Source organism: Schistocerca cancellata, chromosome 4, assembly GCF_023864275.1.
Source record: "Schistocerca cancellata isolate TAMUIC-IGC-003103 chromosome 4, iqSchCanc2.1, whole genome shotgun sequence".
In the NCBI taxonomy this organism is placed as follows: Eukaryota; Metazoa; Arthropoda; class Insecta; order Orthoptera; family Acrididae; genus Schistocerca; species Schistocerca cancellata.
The window spans coordinates 725,202,058-725,227,491 of record NC_064629.1 but is presented as its reverse complement, the minus strand read 5'-3'; the positions used below and the strand labels follow the sequence as shown (position 1 = coordinate 725,227,491).

The window sequence follows — 25,434 nt, the reverse complement described above, 5'->3', positions numbered from 1 at the left end:
TGCTGGAACGTATGGTGTGTCGGCGGTTAGTCACGTGGCCTACTGGCTCCATGTCAGAGCGGCTTCCGCCAGGGTCTTTCTACCACTGATAATCTTGTGTCCCTCGAGTCTGCCATCTGAACAGGCTTTTCCAGATGCCAACACCGGAGTGCCGTCTCTTTTGATTTACGAAATGTGTAAGACACCACCTGGCAACATCATATCCTTGCCAGATTATAGGAGTGGGGTCTCCAAGGCCCGCTCCCGATTTTTATCCAAAATTTACTGTCGCTCCGTACTTTCCGTGTCCAACTTGGTGCCTCTCATAGTTCCCCCCATATCCAGGAGAATGGAGTCCCGCAGGGCTCTGTATTGAGTGTGTGTCTATTTTTAGTGGCCATTAACGGTCTAGCAGCAGCTGTAGGGCCATCTGTCTCACATTCTCTGTATGCAGACGACTTCTGCATTTCGTACTGCTCCACCAGTACAGGTGTTGCTGAGTGGTACTTACAGGGAGGCATCCACAGGGCGCAGTCCTGGGATCTAGCCCATGGCTTCCAGTTTTCAGTCATGAAGACGTGTGTCATGCATTTCTGTCAGCATCGTACCATTCATCCAGAACCAAAACTTTCCCTTAATGACGATCCACTAACAGTCATCGAGAGTATCGATTCTTAGGTCTGGTTTTTGACACTCGTTTGACTTGGTTTCCTCATTTTCGTCAGCTTAAATGGAAGTGTTGGCAGCCAGCAGGCCCTACGCTGCCTGAGCAACACCTACTGGGGTGCAGATCGCTCCATGCTGCTGCAGCTCTACAGAGCCCATGTTCAATCCCGCCTTGACTATGGGAGTGTGATTTATGGTTCAGCGACACCCACAGAATTGCAGTTGCTCGACCCTTTACACCATTGCGGAGTTTTCCTAGTGACAGGAGCTTTTAGGGCGAGTCTGGTGATCAGCGTACTGGTGGAAGCTGGAGTCCCTCCATTGAAGATTCGATTTGCACAACTGCTCGCCAGTTACGTTGCACACATTCATAGCTCTCCTGAACATCCTAGTTACTGTCCTATTTTCACCACCACGACGGTTCACCTCCTGCATAGGCGGTCCAGATCAGGGCTAACGATGGCGGTTCGTGTGCGATCGCTTCTCACTGAACTGGAGCTCTTGCCTTTACCACCTCTCCTCGAGGTCCATTCATGTACACCTCAATGGTGTAGCCCTAGGCTGAAGCTTCGCCTGGACCTTTCGTGTGACCATAAGGACTCCGTTAACCCTGTGGCTCTCTGCTGTCACTTCCTATCGATTCTTGAAGTGTTCTGGGGCTGTGAAGTGGTGTTTCACCAATGGCTCGATGGCTGATGGTCATGTTGCCTTCGTCTACATTCACAGTAGCCATATTGAACAGCATTCCTTACCCAATGGCTGTAGTGTATTCACTGCACAGCTGGTGGTCCTATCTCGTGCACTTGAGCACATCCGTTCATGCTCTGGTGAGTTGTTTCTCCTCTGTACTAACTCCCTGAGGAGCTTACAACCTATCGACCAGTGCTACCCTTGCCATCGCCATCCTTTGGTAGTTACCATCCAGGAGTCCATCTATACCCTGGAATGGTCCAGTCGTTCCTTGGTGTTTGTCTGGACCCCAGGACACGTCGGCATCCCAGGCAATGAACTTGCAGACAGGCTGGCCAAACAGGCTATGCGTTCTGGAGATGGGCATGGAACAAGAGGATATTTGGTGAATGGACTGGCCTTCCCCTTCCCCACTGAGCAGTGTTGGATGTGTTGGAGAGATGTATTTCAGCACTTCCATATGCACCAACAACCATTCAGCAATTGTCAGCTGTGCTAGTGGAGGAATGGAACACTCTACTGCAAGAAGTCCTTACGAACTTTGTGGCCAACATCGGAGCATGCTGCAGAGCAAGCATCGCTATCCGTGATGGTCACACACCGTATTAAGAACCATGTCCCACCTTTAGAATGCTCAGGGGACTGTCACGAGTTGTGGTGAATTCAGTGTAATTATTGTCTTGGAATTAGTGTTATTTCTGCTCATCTCATTTCATGTTTATTTCAGCTACCTTCTCTACTGTAGCAGTACTTGCTATGTATGGTCCAAGTTTTATGGATCTATATTACTTGACAGTGACACATCATGCAAAAGTTACTTTCACCCTTAAGTTTTCCCCACCGGTGTGCTTTCAATCAATTTGTGCCATTTAAGATATGAAAGTACCTTATAAATGTTGGAATCTATGATGTATTATGCACTATATTACAAAAACCTGAAGTGTATGTAATATGTTGTATGAAGCCCCTAATAAAAACAGCGTGTGAGCATGTAGGGTGTCATGAAAAGTGAGGAAGAAGCCACTTCCAGAAGAAGCAACAAGCAAAACCTCCAATGTAACAGTAGTAGTTTTTCCTGTTTTATTCTCTTGTATGCAGACTGAGGTACAAATGTGGCTGAATAAGTAAGGTCAATGTGCAAAGCTGCTAATGAACAGGTCACTGCCATCCAGTTGGCAATGTATGTAGAATCGGCATATCCTATTTTGGCAGCTATGTTTCTCAAAACACAATCAGCAGATCAATCCTGCTAATGCTTCAGTTTCTTCTTGCATCTGGTATACAGAAAAAGGCAACAAAAGCCTTACTTTTACATGAGTTATATACTTCAGTTGCTACATTTAATACTTAAGTTATATTCTGTTTGAAACTTTATTGCATGTAGACATTATGTAATTCACTCCTTGGTGTGGTCCCCTTATTGTGTAGCATTGCATCAGTACATTGATTTGCAAGTGAAAAGATTTTAAAAGAAAGTAAAGAAGTATTTTCATTGTGGTGGGATCCACTCAAGCACTGCTTTTCCAACTCTTCACTGAATTGAATGGGATCCATTCAAGCACTGCTTTTTCAACTCTTCATTGAATTGGAAATAATTTCAGTGCCTCTTTCAGTAATATGGCAATATGAAAATCTCTGAAGAAAAAGTGTAGTCAGTAGAGTGGGTATGAAAGACAATCATATTCCATATTTATGATATGAATATAATAGATGGAAACATTCCATGTGGGAAAAATATATCTAAAAAGAAAGATGCTGTGACTTACCAAACAAAAGCGCTGGCAGGTCAATAGACACACAAACAAACACAAACATACACACAAAATTCTAGCTTTCGCAACCAACGGTTGCCTCGTCAGGAAAGAGGGAAGGAGAGGGAAAGACAAAAGGATTTGGGTTTTAAGGGAGAGGGTAAGGAGTCATTCCAATCCCGGGAGCGGAAAGACTTACCTTAGGGGGAAAAAAGGACAGGTATACACTCGCACACTCACACATATCCATCCGCATATACACAGACACCTGTCTGGACCATCTCCTCTGAAGGTCTTCCTGTATGGTGGTACAACATGCAACGTGTGGTTCTCATGAGCACTAAAAATGGCGGAAATGATGTTTCTGTTGATCTGTATTCCAATTTTCTGTACAGGTTCTGGAACTCTCAGAACCGAGCCCATTAAAAACTTTTTTTTTATGTGTGTATATGAGCACTTTAAAATGAAAGCACTGATCATATTGAAAAGAAGCTTACTATGTCCAGTGCAGAACATAATATAATCCTGGGGACTCTGGGGTGTATTGAATTACTAGTGGTGGAATTTCTCTATTGATTCCATTAGTGTTGTGAGTGACCATTCATCAGTTGTTCCCTGGAAATAAAATGGTCCAGAGTATTATGAGGAGTCTCCATTCACAAAACGATAAGCAAATGATTTCATTGAGATGCCTATTGGGCCATGTGTGAATGCTGAAATGTTTTGTGGACACAGTATGGTGTCTGTGTTAAATATGATTAGCTCATTGTTGATCTGGAAAAAAAAAAATATTGCCAATAGGAGGAGGATGTGACTCTTTGTGAAAGATAAAGTAGCATCAGATGAAATTCACAGTGTGCTTATATTGTATGTACTGCTGCAAAGAAGATGCTCTGACTTGCTAATGTTAGGCTTTCTGTTCTAGGTGGGGGATTCTTATTGGTGCTTGTTTGCAACTGAACTTGTTATGCTGCTGATTAGAGGATTGCATTTTACAATATTTGCTGTTGTAGATTCAGATACAGGCTGAATGAGGACTTGACTGTATCTTAGATCCTTAGCACGTGCTTGTGATAAGAAACAATTCTATTAACAATAAAGAAATTGGGGGATAGTCTGCTGACAATTTTGTAACTGTTAGACTGATAATAAATTCATTTTTCAGATTCTGCAAGGTCCTTTGATGAACCTGATGGAGATGCTGGTGCTATCGTAAGTATAACAAATTTTTTACAAAAAGTTTCACTACCAGTTTCCAACATTTAGTGATCTAATAATGTTAACAAGGTATTTTTCCTCGCTCCTGAAATGTTCCAACTCATGTGCTTTTTTGTCGGTGATTTACACTGAAGTTGCTCAGTGAAGGATTGAGTGGATTTAACCTGATGTTTCTATCTGCCTGCTGATAACTTTATTTGGCCATGTTTTAAAGTCTGTGTTCATTTGTATGCAAAACTATTCAATTGCCGGTTGAACTGCAAATCCCGTGGGAAAAATTATCTCATTCTAAATTTTCATTACTTGGGTACCCTGCACCCCAACCTGTGCTGGATAACTAGTTCACTTATAAATTCCACAGCTGTTAAAGAAAAGTGTTGCTTTAAAATATTGTAACCAGTAAAAACTCATTTAATATACAGATTGTTAATGACAAGACATTTATTTTCATTTCTACTTCACAAATTTTTACCAAGAGAACTGGTTGTTATTGAACCTGTTGTAGCAACAAGAAGTTTTTCATAGGGTATCATGGGATTTTAAAATATGTATGTTCCCTTGTTGTCCTGTGACTTCCAAGTTGCTATGATGTGATTCCATAGGTCATGTGTGGAGACTGATTCTGTCATATGGGGGACATCTATCAAGTGAATGTCATCAATAAGGAAGGAGCAGCATCTGCTGATCAAAAAGTCTGTCTTAGACAGTTGGAGTGACATGATATCAGTCATTATTCTGCTGGAACATAGTACCAGAGCACTCTAGGAGGAGGGACACTACCATTGTCAGTACAAAGGCTCTGTAATGATGAAATGGAATAGAATGCAGCATTGTAAATGGACAACAAACTGTGCTGAACGCACATCTATTGGAGTTGCCAACCACAAAGCTTTGAATAAATATGTGTCTTTTATGGTTTAACAATTTGAATTAGAACTTTACTATCTAGGACAAAGGAAGCTGGAAAAATTAGGTGGCGAACAGACCAGTCTCTTTGCAGAAAAGGACACCAAGCAGTGCCTGTAACTGTATCAGTTGTTCTGACACACTTCAGTGTTCTCAGGTGGTTTGTGCTACCTATGTGACATACGCGCCTACACTGCCTTTAATTGTAGTATTGTGTTTTATTGTGCCATTCTCAGTGTGCACAGTCTTCAGTGATCATTGATTTAACAATTTACACAACTCTCCTGACCAATAATCCTTTCCTTTGGTAACACTGATTAATCTGTCAGCACACTACCTCAGTTGTTGGTGATATACTGAGGTGACAAAAGTCATGGGATTTCTCCTAATATCATGGCAGACCTGCTTTTGCCTGGTGTAGTGCAGAAACTTGACATGACACGGACTCAACAAAGCACTGGAAGCCCCTGCAGAAATATTGAGCCACGCTGCCCCCCATAGCTGTCCATAACTGCGAAAATGTTGCCAGTATAGAATTTTGTGTACCAACCTTTTGATGTTGGCCTGTAAATGTTTGATGGAGTTCATGATGGGTAATCTGTGTGGCCAAATTATTCATTTGAATTGTCCAGAATGTTCTTCAAATCATTTGCGAACAATAATGGCCCGGTGACATTGTGCATTGCTGTTTCGGAACAAGAAATCCATGAATGGCTGCATATAGTCTCCAAGTAGCTGAACATAGCATTTCCAGTGAATGATTGGTTCAGTAGGACCAGAGGGCCCAGTCTGTTCCCTGTAAACACAGCCCACACCGTTATGGAGCCACCAGAAGCTTGCACAGTGCCTTGTTGACAACATGGGTCCATGGCTTCACAGACTCTGAACCACACTCAGACGCTACCATCAACTCTTACCAACTGAAATTGGGACTCATCTGACCAGGCCATGGTTTTCAAGTCGTCTGGGGTCCAACTGATAGGTCACAAGCCCAGGAAAAGTGCTGCAGCTTGATGTGCTGCTAGCAAAGGCACACATGTCAGTCATCTGCTGACATAGCCCATTAATGCCACATCTTGCCACACTGTTCTAACAGATACGTTCATCATACATCCCACATGGATTTCCATGGTTATTTCACACAGTGTTGCTTGTTTGTTAGCACTGACAACTGTATGCAGACGCAGCTGCTCTCGGTCATTAAGTGAATGCCGGCAGCCACTACATTGTCTATGGTGAGAGGTAATGCCTGAAATTTGATATTCTCGTTACACTCTTGACATTGTAGGTCTTGGAATATTGAACTCCCTAACCATTTCTGAGACTGAACGCCTCATGCATCGAGCTTCAACTACCATTACGTGTTCCATGTTTGTTAATTCCCTCCGTGTGGCCATAATCACATCCGAAACCTTTTCACATGAATCACCTGAGTACAATTGACAGCCCCACCAGTGCACTACCCTTTTACATGTTGTATATGCAATGCTACCACCGTCTGTGTGTGTGTGCTTATAACTGTCCCAGGACTTTTCTCACCTCAGTGTATACTGCATGCATGTGATGAAGTATGGTGTGTGTGAAGAAGAACACTTTCTTTGTATTACACTAGTGTCCAAAACTTAAATATATTTCGGGAAAAGAAGACAATGAACAGAGAATGTTGTAGCAACTACTGTAAATGACTGAAGGTTTCCCGACAAACAACAGTTGTATTACCTATGTAGTAACAGAGTACTGGCAATTCTGAATAGCTACACCATTCAGGGATAATGAGAAACAGTGCGTTAGATTATCTCAGTTGCACTTGCTATTCATTGTGAGAAGAGTATAATCTTTTGTGTCAGGTATGTAATGTCACAAAGACACCATTTGGACTCTTGTTTTTCAGGGCAGAATCTTTGAACAGCTTGAAGTGGGTTAGACATGGACCACACTCTGAGTAACATTGAATTAGCCACAAAATATTGTTTCAGTGCTTCACTTTCGGAAAAGGTGTCTCATAAATTCTGTGGTGACTTTGTTCATTTAGAGGCACAGAAATGATTTCCAGAAGGGAATTATACCTTCCAAAAAGATACCACTTACACTGCTGAATATGTTCAAATTAGCCAGATTAGCTTGGGGGTAAAATAACACGTTTTCCCTCCCCACAAATGCAAGATATGGCTGTACTCGAAGTAGTTAGGGACCCAATAGCACCTCCTCTGGCATGTCACAATGATTTGTATAAAATCCCATCGGCCACCAATTTTAGATTTATTTGAATGAATCTCAAATAGGATCCATCCTTTCCTTGGATGTTGAAGATGGCACTATGCTGTATTATAGGTTGTTGTTAATTTTTTCTCAAGTCAGGGCTCTTTATTGAAATTAATTGACAATGACTTATTTTGATTCCAAGGCAAGTTAGGTAAAACAGAATGAAAATGCATTAAATGTTCTATAGATAGGATAGTAGTGGTATACAAAATGTGTTGGGGTCAAGGGGGGGAGGAACCAGTGAACTGTGGATTGCACAAAGCTCTTTTTAAATCACTGTGCTGCAGGACATGTGTAGCACATACATTACGTGGATATCTACATCATCATTTTTACACATATTGCACAAATATCATATTTTATTTTCTTATTCTTTCAGCAGATGGTCCATGGGGAAAACAAACCATTGGGCATAAGAAAACTGGCAATATGTTGGGCCTGTTGATGCTCACAGTTTATTAGAAGTGTGACCATGTATCGTCACTGTATAGATAAACTCAAGGCTAATTTTTGTGAATTTTTATGATGTTGTATAATGGTTGACATGTGAATAGATGGGTGAGTGAAACATTGCAAATCCAAAATTTAGGAATTCAATCCCTGGTTGGTTTTGATACTATTACAGTAATTTAGTGTTACATTTCACCTTTATCAATGCTTTATGTATGTGCAAAACACTAAGTTGCACTCTGGTTTGGAGTCCACTTAAACTGCATGTCTCTTTATAACTAGTTGGGTAAGTCACTTCACTGGTTGGAAGAAGGCAACCAACTCCAATAGGACTATTCATAACTAAACACTGTGATGAGGAAACTAACTGTCAAATAGAGAACAGCTTCAGCCTTCATTTTGGTTGATGATATGTAGGGAATTTAATTGTAATTTGAGTGCTAATAACAGTTATTGCAGTAGAGTTCCTGTAGCGAATTCCCACTTACTGTTGGTAGTTCTATTGTATGAGGTGAAAAGTAATGATGATGCCTTTTTGAGAGTTGCATAGCATATTTATCAGCTCTCTGGAAAGGGAAAGCCGGCCACGGTGGCCATGCAGTTCTAGGCACTTAAGTCCGGAACCGTGTGACTGCTACTGTCGCAGGTTCGAATCCTGCCTCGGGAATGGATGTGTCTGATGTCCTTAGGTTAGTTAGGTTTAAGTAGTTCTAAGTTCTAGGGGACTGATGACCTCAGATGTTGAGTCCCATAGTGCTCAGAGCCATTTGAACTATTTTTGGAAAGGGGAAAAATTGATTACAGGCCCATATTACAGTTCTTTATTAGATAAATTTTCTAAGAGATTGAGCAAAGTATACCCCATGTGGTGCAGAAAATGATAATCTTCCACAAGATGAATGCCTGAATAGTTTAAAATTTTTGAACACTCTGATAAGATAGTATGGTGTTGGATAAAATGTAATAAGTTAGAAGGAAATTTTTTCCAAAGTAGAACAGATTTTAATGAGGAGAAAAGTCATTGAAAAGTCTCCGAATGTCTCAATAATTCTTCATAAATAACACAACCATTGAACAACAACTTTACTAGACCAAATGATGATCACAGAATTGTTATGCATTGTCTTATCATGCCATTTTGACAAGCAGATATGACAGTTTTTCTGAGATCTTTAGGAATATAGTAAACATAGCTAATTACCAGAATGTACGGTAGTACAAACCATCTGATGTTAGGAGAATGCGAAATATTTAAAATAATATTACAGGATCGTAGAGGGTATAATTTCTATAACATGTTTCAGAATATGAGTACTTAAAGAGCTGACTTCCTTGAATGCATAACAGATAAGTGGTGTAAAGGGTAGATTTAGCAATGTGTATAGAAAATCCACACTCTCCAACCCCTACTCCACAATTTGAACTGTAATGACCCGTCACAAAGAAATCACCTGCTGTGCACTCTCATCCAGGGTACTTGCTTACAGTTATACAAGGAGAGTCTTAAGTGAAGTTTTGAGGGTAGGTGATAAGCTACTGGCAGAAGTAAGGGTGTGAGGGCAGGTTGTGAGTTGTGCTCAACTGGTAGAGCAGTTGCCTGTGAAAGGCGAAGGTCCCAGTTTCAAGTTCCGGTCAGGCACAGTGAGGAAGTTTCAAATCAGCATACACACTACTGCAGAGTGAAAATTAATTCTGAAAAGAGCCTTGTCAAAACACTACAACACTTTCAAGTAATGTTCTAATGTAATGGTTATTTAGATCAAATTGAGTGAATGTTGCAGCCAAAATGAACTGAACCTACGAAAAAAGACTGAGAAATATGAAGAAAAAGAATGAATCTGTTATCCACTTGATGCTGTCCCAAAAAAAGGTTCTATTGTCTTCTCTGGAAACACTGCATGCATTGTATTCAGTCCCAACCAATGAACATAAAATGACTGCTTAGTAAAGTTAAATATAATTGAGGCCTCTGAAAACTGGGTGTATGCATCATTCCACACTGATGTGGGATGCCGTATCTGAAACAATCAAAAGAGTTAAGGTGGTTTGCAAGAAAATCATTGACATACTTGACTGAAACTGGGAAGTAATGAAGGTATCACTAAATGCTGCTAGTGTATCATAATGAAACAAAATAGGGCAGGACAAACGTCGTGAAGCAAGCTTGAAGTTTACAGGACAGTGGAAGTAAGGAGTCTGCTGATACAAGGACATAGAAAAACACAAATGGGATTTCAGTGCACGCAAGGCTTGGGGTTTAGCGCTCATTCATCAGAGCCAGAGGACATGTAGGACATATACATTTCATGCAGTAGTGGGAGGTAATATGATAAAAAAATGGGTGTAAAAGAGTGTAGACAGACATTGAGGAGTCAAATTCTGCTATAAGTGTGTGGGTTGGGGGGGGGGGGGGGGCGGTCACTATCAAAAACTCAGTCTATAAGATCAAATAGTGAGCACACACAAAAGCACTGATTTGTAACACTTGGAGATAAAGACTTGTCCAGAAATACTGTGTAGAATAATGGATTTTTAACTCGTGTAATAACCCAAAACATGTTATTAAAATAATAATAATAATAATATTGTTAATAAACTCAATGTTAATCACCCTCTTAAAATGGCATGTTAGAGCTCTTTGGAGTGCTGTAAATGTTGTAGAAATGGTGCCAGGCAGTTGTGCAACCATCCACCACTGACATAATGGACAGGACTGAAGATGAGTGTCATGCATTGTCAACAATAATCTGTTTCATACACATCTGGCATTTACAATTGTAGAAATGATTCTTGATTGGAGCACGGTGATCAGTATGAAATGTTAAATATCGATAAAAACAGTCTTGATCACATTTTCTTATTTTTTATTTGTTGCCAACCTGTTTTGGCCCGTTCCTTGGACCATCTTCTGGCTTACACCGCCATTATGGCTGCTGGTGGCAGCAGACAGAGCAAGATCCATAGAAGTATTGTTGTCACTGCAGTGACCGCTGCCACCAGCAGCCATAAAGGAGGTGTAAGCATGAAGATGGTGTGAGGAAAAGGTCGAAACCACTTTCCAACAAATAAAAAATCCGAAAATGTGATCGAGACTGTTTTTATTGATTTTTAACACCTGGTATTGTTACTGTCACTAAGTGCAGGTCAATGTCAGCCATTTCCTAGCAAACATTGAGAGAGGAATAAAATGCAGTGGGCACTTGGGTGTCAGACATCTCACAAAAGGCCATTGCTCACAGTAGCTCATGAAACATCACTTCTTCCGATGGCTAAAGAACACAGAAACTGCGTAGTATCTGGCTGTGGCACGTACTGTGGTCTGACGAGACATGATTTTTCTCTCTTCAAATCATTCAGGACATTGGGAACACCAATGGCCCATTGATATGTTTAACTCACAGTGTGCTGAGGATGTAGTTCAGGCTGAAAATGGTTCAGTGATGTTTTGGTGTTACTCATACAGTGACCTGAGCCCACAAATTTGCATTACTCACTCAGGCGCCCTCTTGCACCTCAGCTGACCCATGAAATGCTGGAACCATCTTGAACATCATGTCAGACATAGCTATCAACATCTCCTTGAATTTGGTTTCTCTACAGGATCTAATCATTGAGTGGCTTCAGCTGGTTATGACATTCCTGAAGAAACTGTGGACTTTCTTCATTGCTGAATTGAGACCATTGTGAGTTTAGACATCACATTACACGGTATAAGTGTAATATCACTTGAGGGTGGCTATTTTTTCTCTGTTATACTTATGTAGTGTTATTAATTGTCTTGTCATCAGTAGAATCCACAACTTTTGGAAGCAACCCATAGAACACACCAGTGCTGTTGACTGTGGGAAAAATTTACAAATTTCATGAGCATTTTGCTGATAGTAAGAGAAGAACAGTTTTAAATTGCTGAGAAATTTTTATCTCTACTTTTGAACTGTATTTCCGGACCTCCAGTTAATGGTGTTATTTTGAACATTTCATCTGACACATGAATGAAAATTGATGTTACTGTTATATAATACATGTTTTAGTTGAATGCAATCATTTCATTGGTAATGTGTGTGATTTTCAGCCGAAATCTGGAAGACAGCGATCTGCAAGTTTTTCAGTGAGGTCTGGAGTAGGCAAAGCAATTTCACCAGGTGAGAAACAAATTTGTTACTAACTCATTGCTGGTATGTTCATTTCGTTCGTGTGAGAAAAAATATTTTATCTACTATATTTTATATGATGATCTGTAATATGAGCACTGATATGTTTTGTCTGTAGACAAAAAGACTACACTGCAGGAAATGGATCTTGCCGCAACTACCTTTTTTGTCATCAATAATAAATTTATGTTCCTATATTACTCAGCTTTTGCGAGGCTGTACCTGGATGACATGTTACTTGAATAGGTATTGTGAATGAGCAAACAGGTGCATGTTATTTCATGAGTAATTTATATTTAATGTTTACTGGATTTTTCTGGTTCTATATTAGATAGATGCTGAGATTTTGGCACACTCATAATTTTCAGTTTGGGCATTTTTTTAAATTTGTTGATTACAAGGACAGCATGCTATTTCTCCTTTACAGTGTGAAGCTCACAGTAATGAAAGAAATCAGTCCTTGCATTTAAATAATATATATAAAAGAAAATACTTTGAGGGAATGGAATGAATGCTTTGCCTTAGATTTGCAGGATTGATAATATTGAGAAGAAATGGACGTCATTTAATGGAGTTGAGTTCTTTGTTCTGTTGCAGATATGACATTACATTTTGGTTTGGTGTGTCTACTATTTTCCAACACTAATGTCACTGAGCTTTTAGGATCCGTACTGAATACTTTCTTCAGAGACAGTTTTCACGCTAGTGAAATTGATGAAAGAACTTGAACTTTTTATAAAAAGCTGACATTTATGATTAAATGCCGTTGTCATTGCAGATATTTTCTGTTACCATGTGTAAAAACTAATGTACTGTTGTCCTGATAATTTAAATGCATTTATGTGAGTGCACTGTATGTACTGCTCACTGAATATACAGGTGTCTAAAAGGTGGAAGAGTGTGTGTGTGTGTGTGTGTGTGTGTGTGTGTGTGTGTGTGTGTGTGTGTGTGTGTGTGTGTGTGTGGTGGGTGGGTGGGTGGGTTGGGGGGATTATCCTTGTAACACAGTCTAGCTTAATGTGTTCACATTAATACAATTTAAATATTAAAAAGAACATTAAACTGGTTAAGATTGGATGGTGGTGAAGTTTCCAGGTAATGTATTGTTACTGGTGTATCACAATAATTTACAAAATGGATTCTGTATCCTAAATGCTTTCTAATATATTTTTATGTGAAACTCACAGATATTTCAAAGTCTGCTGTGTGTGGCTTGATGTGGATATTTTACACTCTATCATCCAGTGACATTGCTGCTTGCTTGTATATCTGTCTGCATGTTTGCTTGCTTAACCATCATCAGTAGCTTTACTTATCTTCGTATGTAGGCTAATCACAATTCTGAATAAACTTTCCTTTTTGAGCTGTATAATGTATCGTCTTCTGAATTATTGTCTTGCAATTGTTGATGTGACCCATACTCACTTCCTTAATATGGTGTCTGTTCTGCTTTGCATGTTAACGAAAGGGCCGGGATCTAAAACCAGGCGTTCGGCCTCCTTTCAACGTCAATTGGTTACTGCGTCATCTGCACCAGGTATGATTTTCCCCTGCCCCCCATTGTGAACACCTTTGCCACAATGTATATAGTTCATGTAGTCTCAAGTGAGTAGGCTTGATTAGTGTAGAATTAATGTTGTTCAAATTTCTCATCACTATTGTGTACTATGTACTGTTTACTGTCTGTGGATGTATGCAAGGTGTAACAAATGTGAATAACTGTACAAGATATTAAATGTAAAGTAGTGTGCATCATTTCCATTGTTTTGAAATCATACAAGTTATTTCATATTAAAACGACAGTGATTTTACCCAGTTGCAAGTGTAGAAACATTTATGAGGCATATTAAGATTACGTTTGTCATTTATGGACATTTTAGAAGATATTACTGTGTTATTTTAAAATAAATACAGGTAACTGTGACCAGTCACTTTTAATATATATATGTTCATTTCCGTATAGTAGTTGTACAACCGATACTGGTAGATTTATATGGCAGTCACTGTTTGCAGTATAAAGTTAATTGTGTGGTCAGTATGTAATTAAAATGGAAACTTCCAGGTCGATATTAAGTACATCACTGCCCATACTGCCGCAAGCCAGTATCCAGCATCATGCTACGAAAATAAATACACAACTTGTGCATTCCTCATTAGTCTCAAAAAGTAGTTTGAGGAAATAAATAAATATTTAAAAAGTCAATGGTCAGAGTTATCTGTATTTGTAGTCAACAAATAGGCATACTTTAAATTATGGTCTGAAATATCTATGAAAATTATTCTTATAGCTAAATTAGTGTTGTGGACTTAAAACTTTGTGGCTTATTACATCCGTTGACAACTTTATCAGAGAAAGTATATATACTTCTTTACTATTTGTTTTCTGAATTATGTATTTTGATTGAGCTGGAAAGGAATGGACCCAGCCATTTTTTGTAGCTGTGAACCATTTCAGCATTGGTATGTTGTGTCAGTCTTCATTTTAGTGAAATGTTGCAAACATTGTAGTACAAATGAATTTTAGACAGAACAGTACTGAACCACCTACAAAGACAAATCAAACTAACCATTATTAACATATATAATAATGTTTCTGAAAATTCCAACACTGTGAAGGATGATTATACTGAAATTAGTTTACCAAAAATTATGGCTATGAAAATAGAAAAATGATTGGGATTAAGTAACTGTTCATGATCTCTTGAGTTTTAGATTCTAGTTTGCTGCAGAAACTGCGTGCACTGCATGTTGTGGCATGGAATGAAGAAGTGTCTGAATGTGTTCCTGCTGGAATCTTTTTCTGTGCAATTTGTATGCAAGTACACAAAGGATCACCTTCTTATATGCACTGATTCCACACACCTACGAGTGCCGTAGGACAAATTTTCCTGTACAGGCCAAAATGACATCACAAAATCCTCTCCTAGGAACTTTTCATTCTGTCACGTTAAATCTCACATGCTGATATGTGACATTTTAATGTTCACAAGGCACTTCATTTAATATTTTCTCTACAGCTAGACAAAATTCAAAGTTGACCAAGTCACAGTTTGTACCTAACTGTACAATTGAATGTGGAATTTCCGAAGGAACAAGCTGTTTCATTTGTTGATTTATCAGCAGTTCTTGGTTTGAGCTCTCTAACTAACCTTTTTCCTGCAAAACATCTACTAAAAACAGTTATGTGGAATCATTAAGTGTTCGGATTGATTTGACCATGTTGAATATACACTTAAATAGGTTTCCATTTGCATCTGCAAATGCTACCGTGATATTCCAGAGATACTTGCAGCAGCTATGATATGATATGTTGGTGCCACAAGCTGCGAATTATGTTGACTACATCATCCACACAGGGGCTATTTGCAAGTAACATCTCAAAAATTTACACCTATTTTGTGAACTTACAGAGATTAAATTCAGATGCAAAAAGAGAGAGTGTAACTTTTTTCTGGTGTGTCCATTATGGCTACATACTAAGCAGAGACGGTCTCTGACCTATATCAGCCCTTGTTGATTAAGTTAATGATCTCTCTACTCCAAATTTTGAAGAACTCCGGTTGGTATTGGGTAAAATAAACGATTACGGCAAATTCATTCCATGGGCCACACATATTTTGTACTCTTCCTATTGGCTTAAATTTATGTAGTATACTAATAGCCTGGCAGCTTTTTCAAAATTACAGAAGTGTTTGAAGTCTGCTCTCATGTAAAAAAAACTTAACGCTTCTTTTTTTCTGGACCAAATTACTCCTTATTACATTAATTTTGCTGTAAGGACCAGATGCAGACATACCAGCACAATAACTTAGTTGGAGGCCTTGGTTTAAGCAGTTACTACGGTGAGGTCCACTACAGGCGTACTTTTCTATATGCCAATACTGACAACTTATTACATTTTCCACTAGTCCCGATTATGACTTTGTTTTCAGTTTATCGAAAACATCTGAGACCCACTAGAAAAATTTCTGGCAATAGCCCAGCAAGTGCCAAATTTGACAGATCAGGACCTACTTCTAAGAGAAGTAGCTAATGATGTGTACCGTAGTTGGGTGAAGCACCTTTGTAAAGTTACAAATCTTGTACAACAGACTACTTTGTTTCCCTCACTGGATTACAAACAACCCTCATTCTGGGTTGTGGTTCAAACCAAGCTCCTAATACTAGATGAGGCGCACCATGGGATATATAGGATGAAGTCAATGGAAAAGCATGATTGATGTTGACCAGACATTTATGTTGATATTGAACATGCAGTCTGGCCCTGCAAACTATGCACAAAAAACTGGTCAGCACCAGCAAGGCAATTTCCTCCCACCAGTTCTACTCCAAATCATTCATGAGAGCAGGTACAAATTGGTTTTGTGATTATTTGTTGGGGACATGCTCTTTAATTTTCCATACATTGCCTGGAATGTAATCAAAGGAAGCCGTAGTTACAATTGGGGCATTGCCAACCATGTTCACTGTTGAGAGGATGACGCACAGCGTAGTATCAGATAATGACCTGCAGTTCATCTGGTAAATTATGCCCTTTTGTTAAAGTAACAGCAATACACCTCAGATCATCACTTTTCAATCAGTGTCTATCTCTAGGGTGGAGTGACTGGTCTGAATATTTACAGCCCACACTAATAAATTGATGACAATGACAGTAGCCTCCAAGGAAGCTATGACACGCTTACCTGCTTCTCATCATTACACCTCACCACACAGCTGAGATTTTACCCTGGCACAGCTGTCAGACACCTTACTCAGCAAACACAGAGCTCATATCCACACTTATATGATTGTACTACCTCACTGCACTTTGTTTGCACATTTGGCTATACACTGGATGGACCAAAGGAGTCATTATTGGCTATAAGGGTTTCCTATGTTCAAGGTGGTGGCCTGACAGGAGCGACTAGTGCGACACTAAAATCAGTTGGGGCTATGACAAGTAAGGGATTACATACCCCTGATACAACCATGTCAGGCCCAACCGAGTAGCTACAGTAGACCAGCACTACAGCTGGCCTAAGTCTATACTACCACAGTATAGTTACATGCAATACCAACCTGGCCAAGGTATCTCAACTAATCCGTTAGCTCGTCATACGTACTATCTCAGTGCCTGTGCTGTAGATCCACCTAGTTGAGGTCACAACCAGCAGCGATAAGTGATGAACCAGTGGAGGTCAATCATTTCCCCAAACAGTTGTTGCATCAGCTCTTGCCACCCATTGCCACCAAACGTTTGGCCCCAATGCCCGTTGTTCCTGAGTACTGGACTTCCCTACTGTCACCTTGAGGCAATATTAAGGGTACTCACAATCCTTTGCTACTTGTACCAGTTCTGCCACTGTGCACCAGTTTAAGGGGGAAGGATTTTGTGTACTTACTATTGAGTTTTATTGAGATATACTAGGCCAGCAAAAGTATAATACAGAATTTCTAGTTCCATCACGGAGCACAAGCAAATGACCCACAGTAAGCATGTACCCTTATAACCAATAATGACTCCTTTGGTCCATCCAGTGCATAGCCAAATGTGCAAACCAAGTGCAGTGAGGCAGTACAGTCGTACAAGTGTTGATATGAGATCTGTGTTGTCAAGTCACATTAATGTGACCACCTGTCAAAAGCCTGAATAACCACCTTTTGTAGCGCATACCGCTGCGAGATGTGAACGAAGAGAGTCAATGAGATTGTGGAAGCTACCAACAGGAATACGGAGAACTCTACAGCGCTGTGGTCAGTTGCGGTAGGTTTCTTGGCTGAGGATCTGTGGCATGAACAGCATGAGTGGGGATGGTAACCTCATCCTGGTGGTCTTGGAACCGTGCATGGTCTCTGAGAGCTGTGTCACACATTGCATTGTCCTGTTGGTAAATGCTATCGTGCCAAGAAAAAACAAACTGAATGTAGGGGTGGACATGGTTTCCAGAGATAGATGCATACTTGTGTTGACCCATTGTGCCTCCCAGTATGACAAGATCACCCAGGGAATACCACGAAAACATTCCTCAGACCGTAATGCTTCCTCCTTGTTGCAGGTTGTTTGCTTTCAGATGGTGGGTGATCAGTTGCACATCTGTTCACCCATACACATCTATGCAGGTGTCATTCACGCCCGTCAACTATATCCTTTGGTTGCCTCAACTCCAGTTTTGGATAGTGCCATTTTACCACGTATGGTATACTTTAACGACAGTGGAACACAGAGAGTTTACAGTATTAGACATTTCGGAAATGCTTCCATCCCTGGCATGAAAGCCAATGATCATGCCCTTTCACACATCAAATAAAGCACTCAGTTTTCACATTACAAGAAAAAGTGCGCTGTTTTTTGCATCCCCAGACACACTTTATGTACCGTCCACTTCCAGTGCTGTCACCAGTTGTGTGTTAGTGTTTATGGCATTGTGATGTAGAACTCAGTCGGTGCTCACATTAATGTGACTGGACCGTATACATTGCAATTGACACGTTAGATTGCTAAAGTCTTGAGCTGGTTGGAGGGTCCTGCCTACAATGCTCCAAGGATTCTCAGTTGGGAGAGATCCGGCGGGCTTGCTGGCCAAGGAAGGGTGTGTTAAGCATGAAGATGAGCTATAGAAACTCTCACTGTTTGCAGGCAGGCATTATCTCTCCGAAATGTAACCCCAGAATGGCTTGTATGAAGGACAACAAAATGTGGTTGACAGGCCATGTGCAGTTGGATAGGTATCCCACTGCTGTCTGGGACATCTCCAGACACATCTTCAACCTGGAATTTCAGTGACTGGAGTAGAATTGTCTTCAGTGATGAGTCCTACCTCGAATTAGCCCCGATGATCATCAAAGACATGTCTTGGAGACACCTCTGAAAGTGGTAGGAAACTAACCTGTCACCCACAATGCAGTCTGACAACCAGGAGTGATGGCCTGGAGTACAATTTCTCTTCATAGCAGGTCCCCTTCGGTTGTCATCCATGGCACCCATACAGCACAGTGGTACATTGGCTATATTCTATGCCCTGTTTATTTGCCTTTCATGGTAAGACAGGTTTACATTTTAGCAAGATAATGCCCACTCACACTTGAAGAGAGTTTCTATACTGCTTGTCTTCATGCTTAGCTAACCCTACCTTGGCTAGCAAGGTCACTGGATCTCTTCTCAGTTCAGAACATTGGGAGCATTATGGACATGGCTCTTCAACCATCTTGCAGTTTTGACAATCTAATGTGCCAATTGGAGAGAATTAGGCACAATATTCCTCAGGAGGACATCCAACAACTCTATCAATCAGTGCCAAGCTGAATAACAGCTTGCATAAGGGCCAGAAGTGGACCAACAAGCTATCAACTTTCTCAGTTTGTGTAGCTCTTTATCTTGAATAACTCGCCCAATTATTCTGAAATTGTAATTGTTTGTGTCTGTACATGTGCATCACACCTAACGATTTCTGTCCAATTTGGATAATTGCTTCACGCTGCGTAGTTTTTGTTTTAGAGTGTGTTACTTGGCCTCGCATCACACTATACATTTGACTCAAGTACTGACATTTTACCCTCACTCTCATTGGCCAAACCAGCTGTGGAGTGGATTTAGTCTACAGTGCTCCCATAGTTGCCATTTGTCTTGATGTTACTCAGCATTTATAGTGTCAGAAGTAACACTACATATGAAACATTGGTTGATGTATTTTTGCAGAATTGCCTATCCTGTAAATGTCTTATCAGGTAAAGTATCAGATCCTCTCTATCAGTAGGCATCAAATAGCTTTGCTTAAGAGCCATTATTGACATCGTAGGACTACACCTTGGGCTGCATGGGGGAGGGGGTAAAATGGCCATGTAAAGACAATTTCAATTTTCACCAAACCATAGTTATTAATAGCTAACCATCTACCCATTTTGACTCTATGTATTATAAGGTATCGCACCAAATATTTTCAAGTGAAAAAGAAAATAATATGTTGGAACTACATGTATTACACATGGCCAGTTTTCCATACCTAAATGGGTATCGTGGACAGTGCCATCGCAACAGAGTCCAAGGTCTGTTTTTCTGATTTCTTGGTGCGTATTGTAGGCATCTTCATGCCCTAGTGTACGAAAGAAAACCAGTTGGGTGCAGCAGACTGTCTTCAGTCGCACTTTTGTGTTAGGCCAAATACAACAGAACAGACATGTTGGCTGAGAGCTTTGTATATAAAAGGATTCAGGTTTTATCATTTGTATTATGCGTGTTTTATTGGGAGTAACCAACTCCTATTGGGGTAGAAAACTTATCAAACTGAAATAAATAACAAGGAACTATGTTTGCAGGCAAAAAGGTGTTGTTTAAACATTGATAGTGTTAAAAATTATTACTCTCCATACAAGTGAGGTAGTAAGAATGATAAAATGAATATGTTACCTCAGGCAACTCATAAACGAAAAAGTTTTTACTCAGAAATAATGGAACACACTTCCTCTGCCAATCTCACTGACAACAAGGGCAGTGTATTTTTGAACTAATGTGACCAGTTCTTGGAAGGCAGCAGTGCTGTTCAGAGCGTAAATATCCAATGGCCACTTTTCCTGTTCTGTCCACTTTACCAAACTTTCCCCTACCAATCTTACTGTTAGTTGCTAACCTACATAAATTAGTATGTTACCTTAATTAATAACAGCAGCAGCAACAGGTAGTTACCCACTTTTCACCTCAACATGACCATTAGTATGGCCATCTTTGAATGATTTATCCTCTTTTCTTACAAGCCAATCACACTGTAAGTTTCCTCCATAAACATTATTAATAAACTAATTCATTTTGGCAACTTACCTGTCTTTCAAAGGCAGGAAAGGAATCATGGCATATATTTCCCACCTGACAGGTTTTTCAGCTAACTGAACCATTTTAAATAAGTACAAACAAATACATGCATGGTCTATGTTTCCATTATGCTGTTGTGGGTAGCCAGAGGACACCTAGTGCTGTTGTATGGATTGCTGACTGCAGTGCTGGTAAAAAGTACAGCAATCAGTTACAAATAATGTTTATTGCAAATTCAGATTTTATTCAGTGTGTGGCCATCTTCAATGCTAAAGAACATATAAGGAACAAGTTAAAATAAGGTAATATGCGTACCTTATTATGTGTACAGTTATGTAAGTGTTAAGTGTGAGTCAGTAATAAAGTTTGTATTAGCAGATGCAAGTTAAAATTTTACATTAGTCCCAACTGGTCCATCCATGTCAAAGGTTGAATTCACACAGGCCATTGGCTTCTTGTTATTTCGTACCAGTTTACAGCGCCCACTACATGGCATTGCTAAACTATATGGACTTTATTTTACAATCACATGTTTTGTTATTTTATTTCTTATTTTATACTTTTTTAAAAACTCATGCACATACATAAAACAAACTGGCAGTTGTAACTAACAATAGTGTCCAATTTACGAACTTTCAGCATGCTGTAATAATTGTAGGCCAGGAACTTCTGTTAATTGGTGCAACAAAAAACCAGCCAAAGTTGCAAATCTCAATTTTTTTAATAACTCGATAACTAGTTTCTGGCCAGAACTCACTTTCAAATCATCGTAACATAGTCAAAAATAGTACTTCCGAAAATGCAAAAACTATGTCAAAAATATGCAAATGAGCAGTGTGTTTGCACATTTTTTACATAGTTTTTGCATTTTTGGAAACACCATTTTTGACTATGTTATGATGATTTGAAAATGGATCCCGGCCTTAAACTAGTCATTGAGTGAATAAAAAAAGTGAAATTTGCAACTGTGTGGTTTTTTTTGTACTGACAGTGTATAATGTTTTGCAGTTATACATATATGGTGGTGACAGTGTGTACTAACCAGTGGCATCAGTTATCATTGTACATTTTTACAATTACTTATAGTTTAAAATTACAGCAAATCTTATCCAGAAGACACACACTAATAAATTTATTTGTCAAATTTTAAGTGCAGCTACAGGAATTAGATTAGACAAAAATGGTGTTATAAGCTATTGGACTAGCAGCTTTATTTCGAACGGACCCAACATTTTTCTGTTTTATAATGTCCTTTCACACAGTTTTCACATAAAAATACATTATTATTTATGCAGTTTGGTGTTAAAACTAATAAACTTCCAGATACACCATGTATAATTGTGGGTAATATATTTGCCACCAAAACTATGTACTCATGTGCAATCTAGGATTAGTTTAATCGTAAATAGTTCGTTACTGCCAGATCAATGTGTCTGTTGGAAGTCTCATAGTATTTGAATCTAATGATTTTTAAATAATTTCAAAAAATGGAAACGTTTTGTGGCCCCCTGCTAATTAACCATTTAACTGCACTGGTCCTTCTAACGTGCGCGCCTTTGTACCTGTCCCTGTGTGCTCTGGACGTGTGCCAGGTAGAAGGACTGGTGGCGCGTGTAAACACGTTCAGAGCACACAGGGACAGGTACAAAGGCGTGCGCGTTAACACATCTAGAGCAGTTAAAGGGTTAAGCAGTGTCCCACAAGATAGTGCCTGATATTAAAAATTTCAAACTTGCGGAGAGATTAGATTTTTTCTGCCACCTCTTTTGAAAAAAATGTGACATGTTTGCCAAAGCTGCCTTCAAGCCGTTTATCATTTTGTCCCACATAGCAAACATCGCAGTTGGGACATCCCCTTCTGTAGGTGTCTGATCTATGGAAAACATTTCTTTTTTCCATACTGTTTTTAAAATACTACCCAGTTTACTTGTGGTACAAAATTCCACATTTACTTTTCTTTTTCTAAAAACGAGGTTATCCTGTCGCTAATTTTATCATAGTATGGTAAACAAATACACTTATTATTACTGTTGTCCACTACATTGAAACTATTTTTTTTTTTTTTTTTGCCATTTGTTCACTATGTTGTTATAAATGTTGTTGATGTAATTATATGGGTAAGTTATCAACACTTTGGATTTAACACTGTTTAAATAAATTTATTAATATAGATAGTTTGGATAGGACTTACTGTATTTTTAAACTATATGTAACTAAAAATGTACAGCAGTAACTGATGCCACCTGTCACCTCACACAGTCACTATCATGTATGTGTAACTTTAAAACATCAGAGACTTTTTTTAGTTAATATATTTTGGCAATCCATCACATATGTAGAGGACACTGTAAACTGATATGACATACATGGAAGCCAGCAGCCTCAGTGTGAACTCAGTCTTTGACATTGATAGTCCAGTTGGGACTGTGTTTATGTATAAATGGTTGTAATGTTTTAAGTGATATCTGCTGTTATGTATTTTATTATTAACTCACAAGTAAAACTTATACAACTGAACATATACTAAAGGATGCATGTCACCTTATTGTAATGGGTTTTTTGTATGTGTTTAAACACTGAAGATGGCCACACGGTGATCAAAATCTGGATTTGCAATAAACATTATTTGTGACTGATTGCTGTACTTATTACCACTTGATGTTTATCTGTACCATGTTGTTGTATCCATATGATGCAGAGCTAAAATTGGCCAGATTGAGACAATTCTTTGGAACTATACAATCTACATTACAACATAACATACAGAAAGAAACACTAATTAAACCATACAAAGTAATAGTGTTGCCTTTGCTGCTGTATGGTAGTGAATGTTGGATCCTAACATCTGATCAATTACATCGAAACGAATCATCAGACAGGAAGGTCCTTCACTTTGTAGTGGTATATTCATTGTTGGACCATAAAATAAATACCGATATTAGACAAGAACTAAACATTGAACACATGGGAAAAAAAGAAAGAAAGAAGACGGAATGACCATGTCCAACATATGTTTAATGATAGGCTAACTGAAGCTGCAATGCAGTATAACCCAACTGGCAAGAGGAGCGTTAAATGTCCCCAAATGGTGGCATGAACAATTCTGAGACAAAATAGGCTGAAAGGCCTAATTCTTGGTGGTGCTGGTGCTGGTCTATATCACCAGTTAAATATTTGTTGGGTGCATTTAATTTGTTCTGCTTTGCGGTAGATACTTGAATCCTGCCTGATTCAGCATCATGTCCCTTCTTCTGTAATTTGCACATTGTTGTCTCAACTTTCATTTGTCAGCAGTTGCTTCCACCTCCCTCTATGATAATAACTACTATCTATATTAACTATTTTAGTTATATATATAGTTGAGGTTAAGGACTGCATGTGAATGGAAGGTCCATGAACAACCACCACCACCACCACCACCACCACCACCACCTCCTCCTCCTCCTCCTCCTTCTCCTCCTCCTCCTCCTTTTTTTTCCACTGATGACTTTATGCTATTTGCCTCTAGTGCATATAAGATTCATCAGTGAATAGAACAAGTCCAAAAGTCAGTCTACTTGGTCTATTTTTATAAGGCTATAATGAAGTATAGTCATCAAATCAAGAAGAAAAATGTGCACACAAACAGAGGAGTCACAGAACCAGTTGATGAATGGTTGTAATTAGAGCACTTAAAGATGGACAGCAGTAGAAATAAAGCAGAAGAGTAGAACTGGCCGTGAGTGTTTTTGGTAAATAAACAGTTTTCAAAATAAAGTTTCTGGTTTATTCAATATTGAAAGTTCATAATATAATATTACCAGTTGTGACTTCAGTAGAGAGACAAGCACTTTAAATGAAAAAAATTCAAAAATTGAGGGTTGCTTGACAAATAATGGAGATATGCTTTTCGGGGACTACTGGAAGAGAGAGAAAAACAAAATTTATCAGAGGGCAGACGGAAGTGAAAGATGTGATAATGACAGTAATGAAATTGAAATGGGATTGGATGGGACATGTATTCAGGCAAACATATTTAGCGAGAAAACTATTTGAAGATTTACAAGTGGTAAGAAAATGACTGAGGCAATGACCAAATGGAAGGTGTGCAAATATCGTTAGAAAACATGCATGAGCATGAATATTACGTAAGACTGTAGTGTATGCAAAAGTCCAGTAGACATCATTGTCCACCAAGTAGTTGTCACATGGCTCATACTGATGTTAGGTTTATGACTTAAGACTTTATACTGCAACAAATACACAAGCCAGGTTAGTGAGGGAAGGGAAAATGTTTGGTGCATGAGTATCAAAGAAAACAGCAGTCAAAATAAATTAATGCTACAGAAGTGGGACAAGTTATTGGATTAAAAAGAAATACATGAGTTTGGCTTTAAAAAAAAAGTAGCTTAAAAATTATGCAGCATAAATTTGATACTTAAACAATAAGAATGTTGTGTTGCATGTTTTGACGTGTGTTGACTGCTCCAGGAAGAACTTATTGTAGATTTTCCTGGCAGGTCAGGAATATAAGCTGCTTACAGCTGCATAACGCAGTACAGTATTATGTAATTATGTTAATTCTCATTAAGTTTAT

At 39.1% G+C, this 25,434-nt stretch overlaps 1 protein-coding gene across 1 annotated transcript in view; it reads left to right on the top strand.

Moving 5' to 3' along the window:
- LOC126184406 (CLIP-associating protein 1-A-like) overlaps nucleotides 1–25,434 on the top strand; it is a 246,603-nt gene that overhangs the window by 46,140 nt on the left and 175,029 nt on the right. The window contains 3 exon segments of the mRNA XM_049926790.1: nucleotides 4,252–4,298; nucleotides 11,995–12,064; nucleotides 13,542–13,610. Of these exon segments, the coding sequence (XP_049782747.1) occupies nucleotides 4,252–4,298; nucleotides 11,995–12,064; nucleotides 13,542–13,610 (186 nt within the window).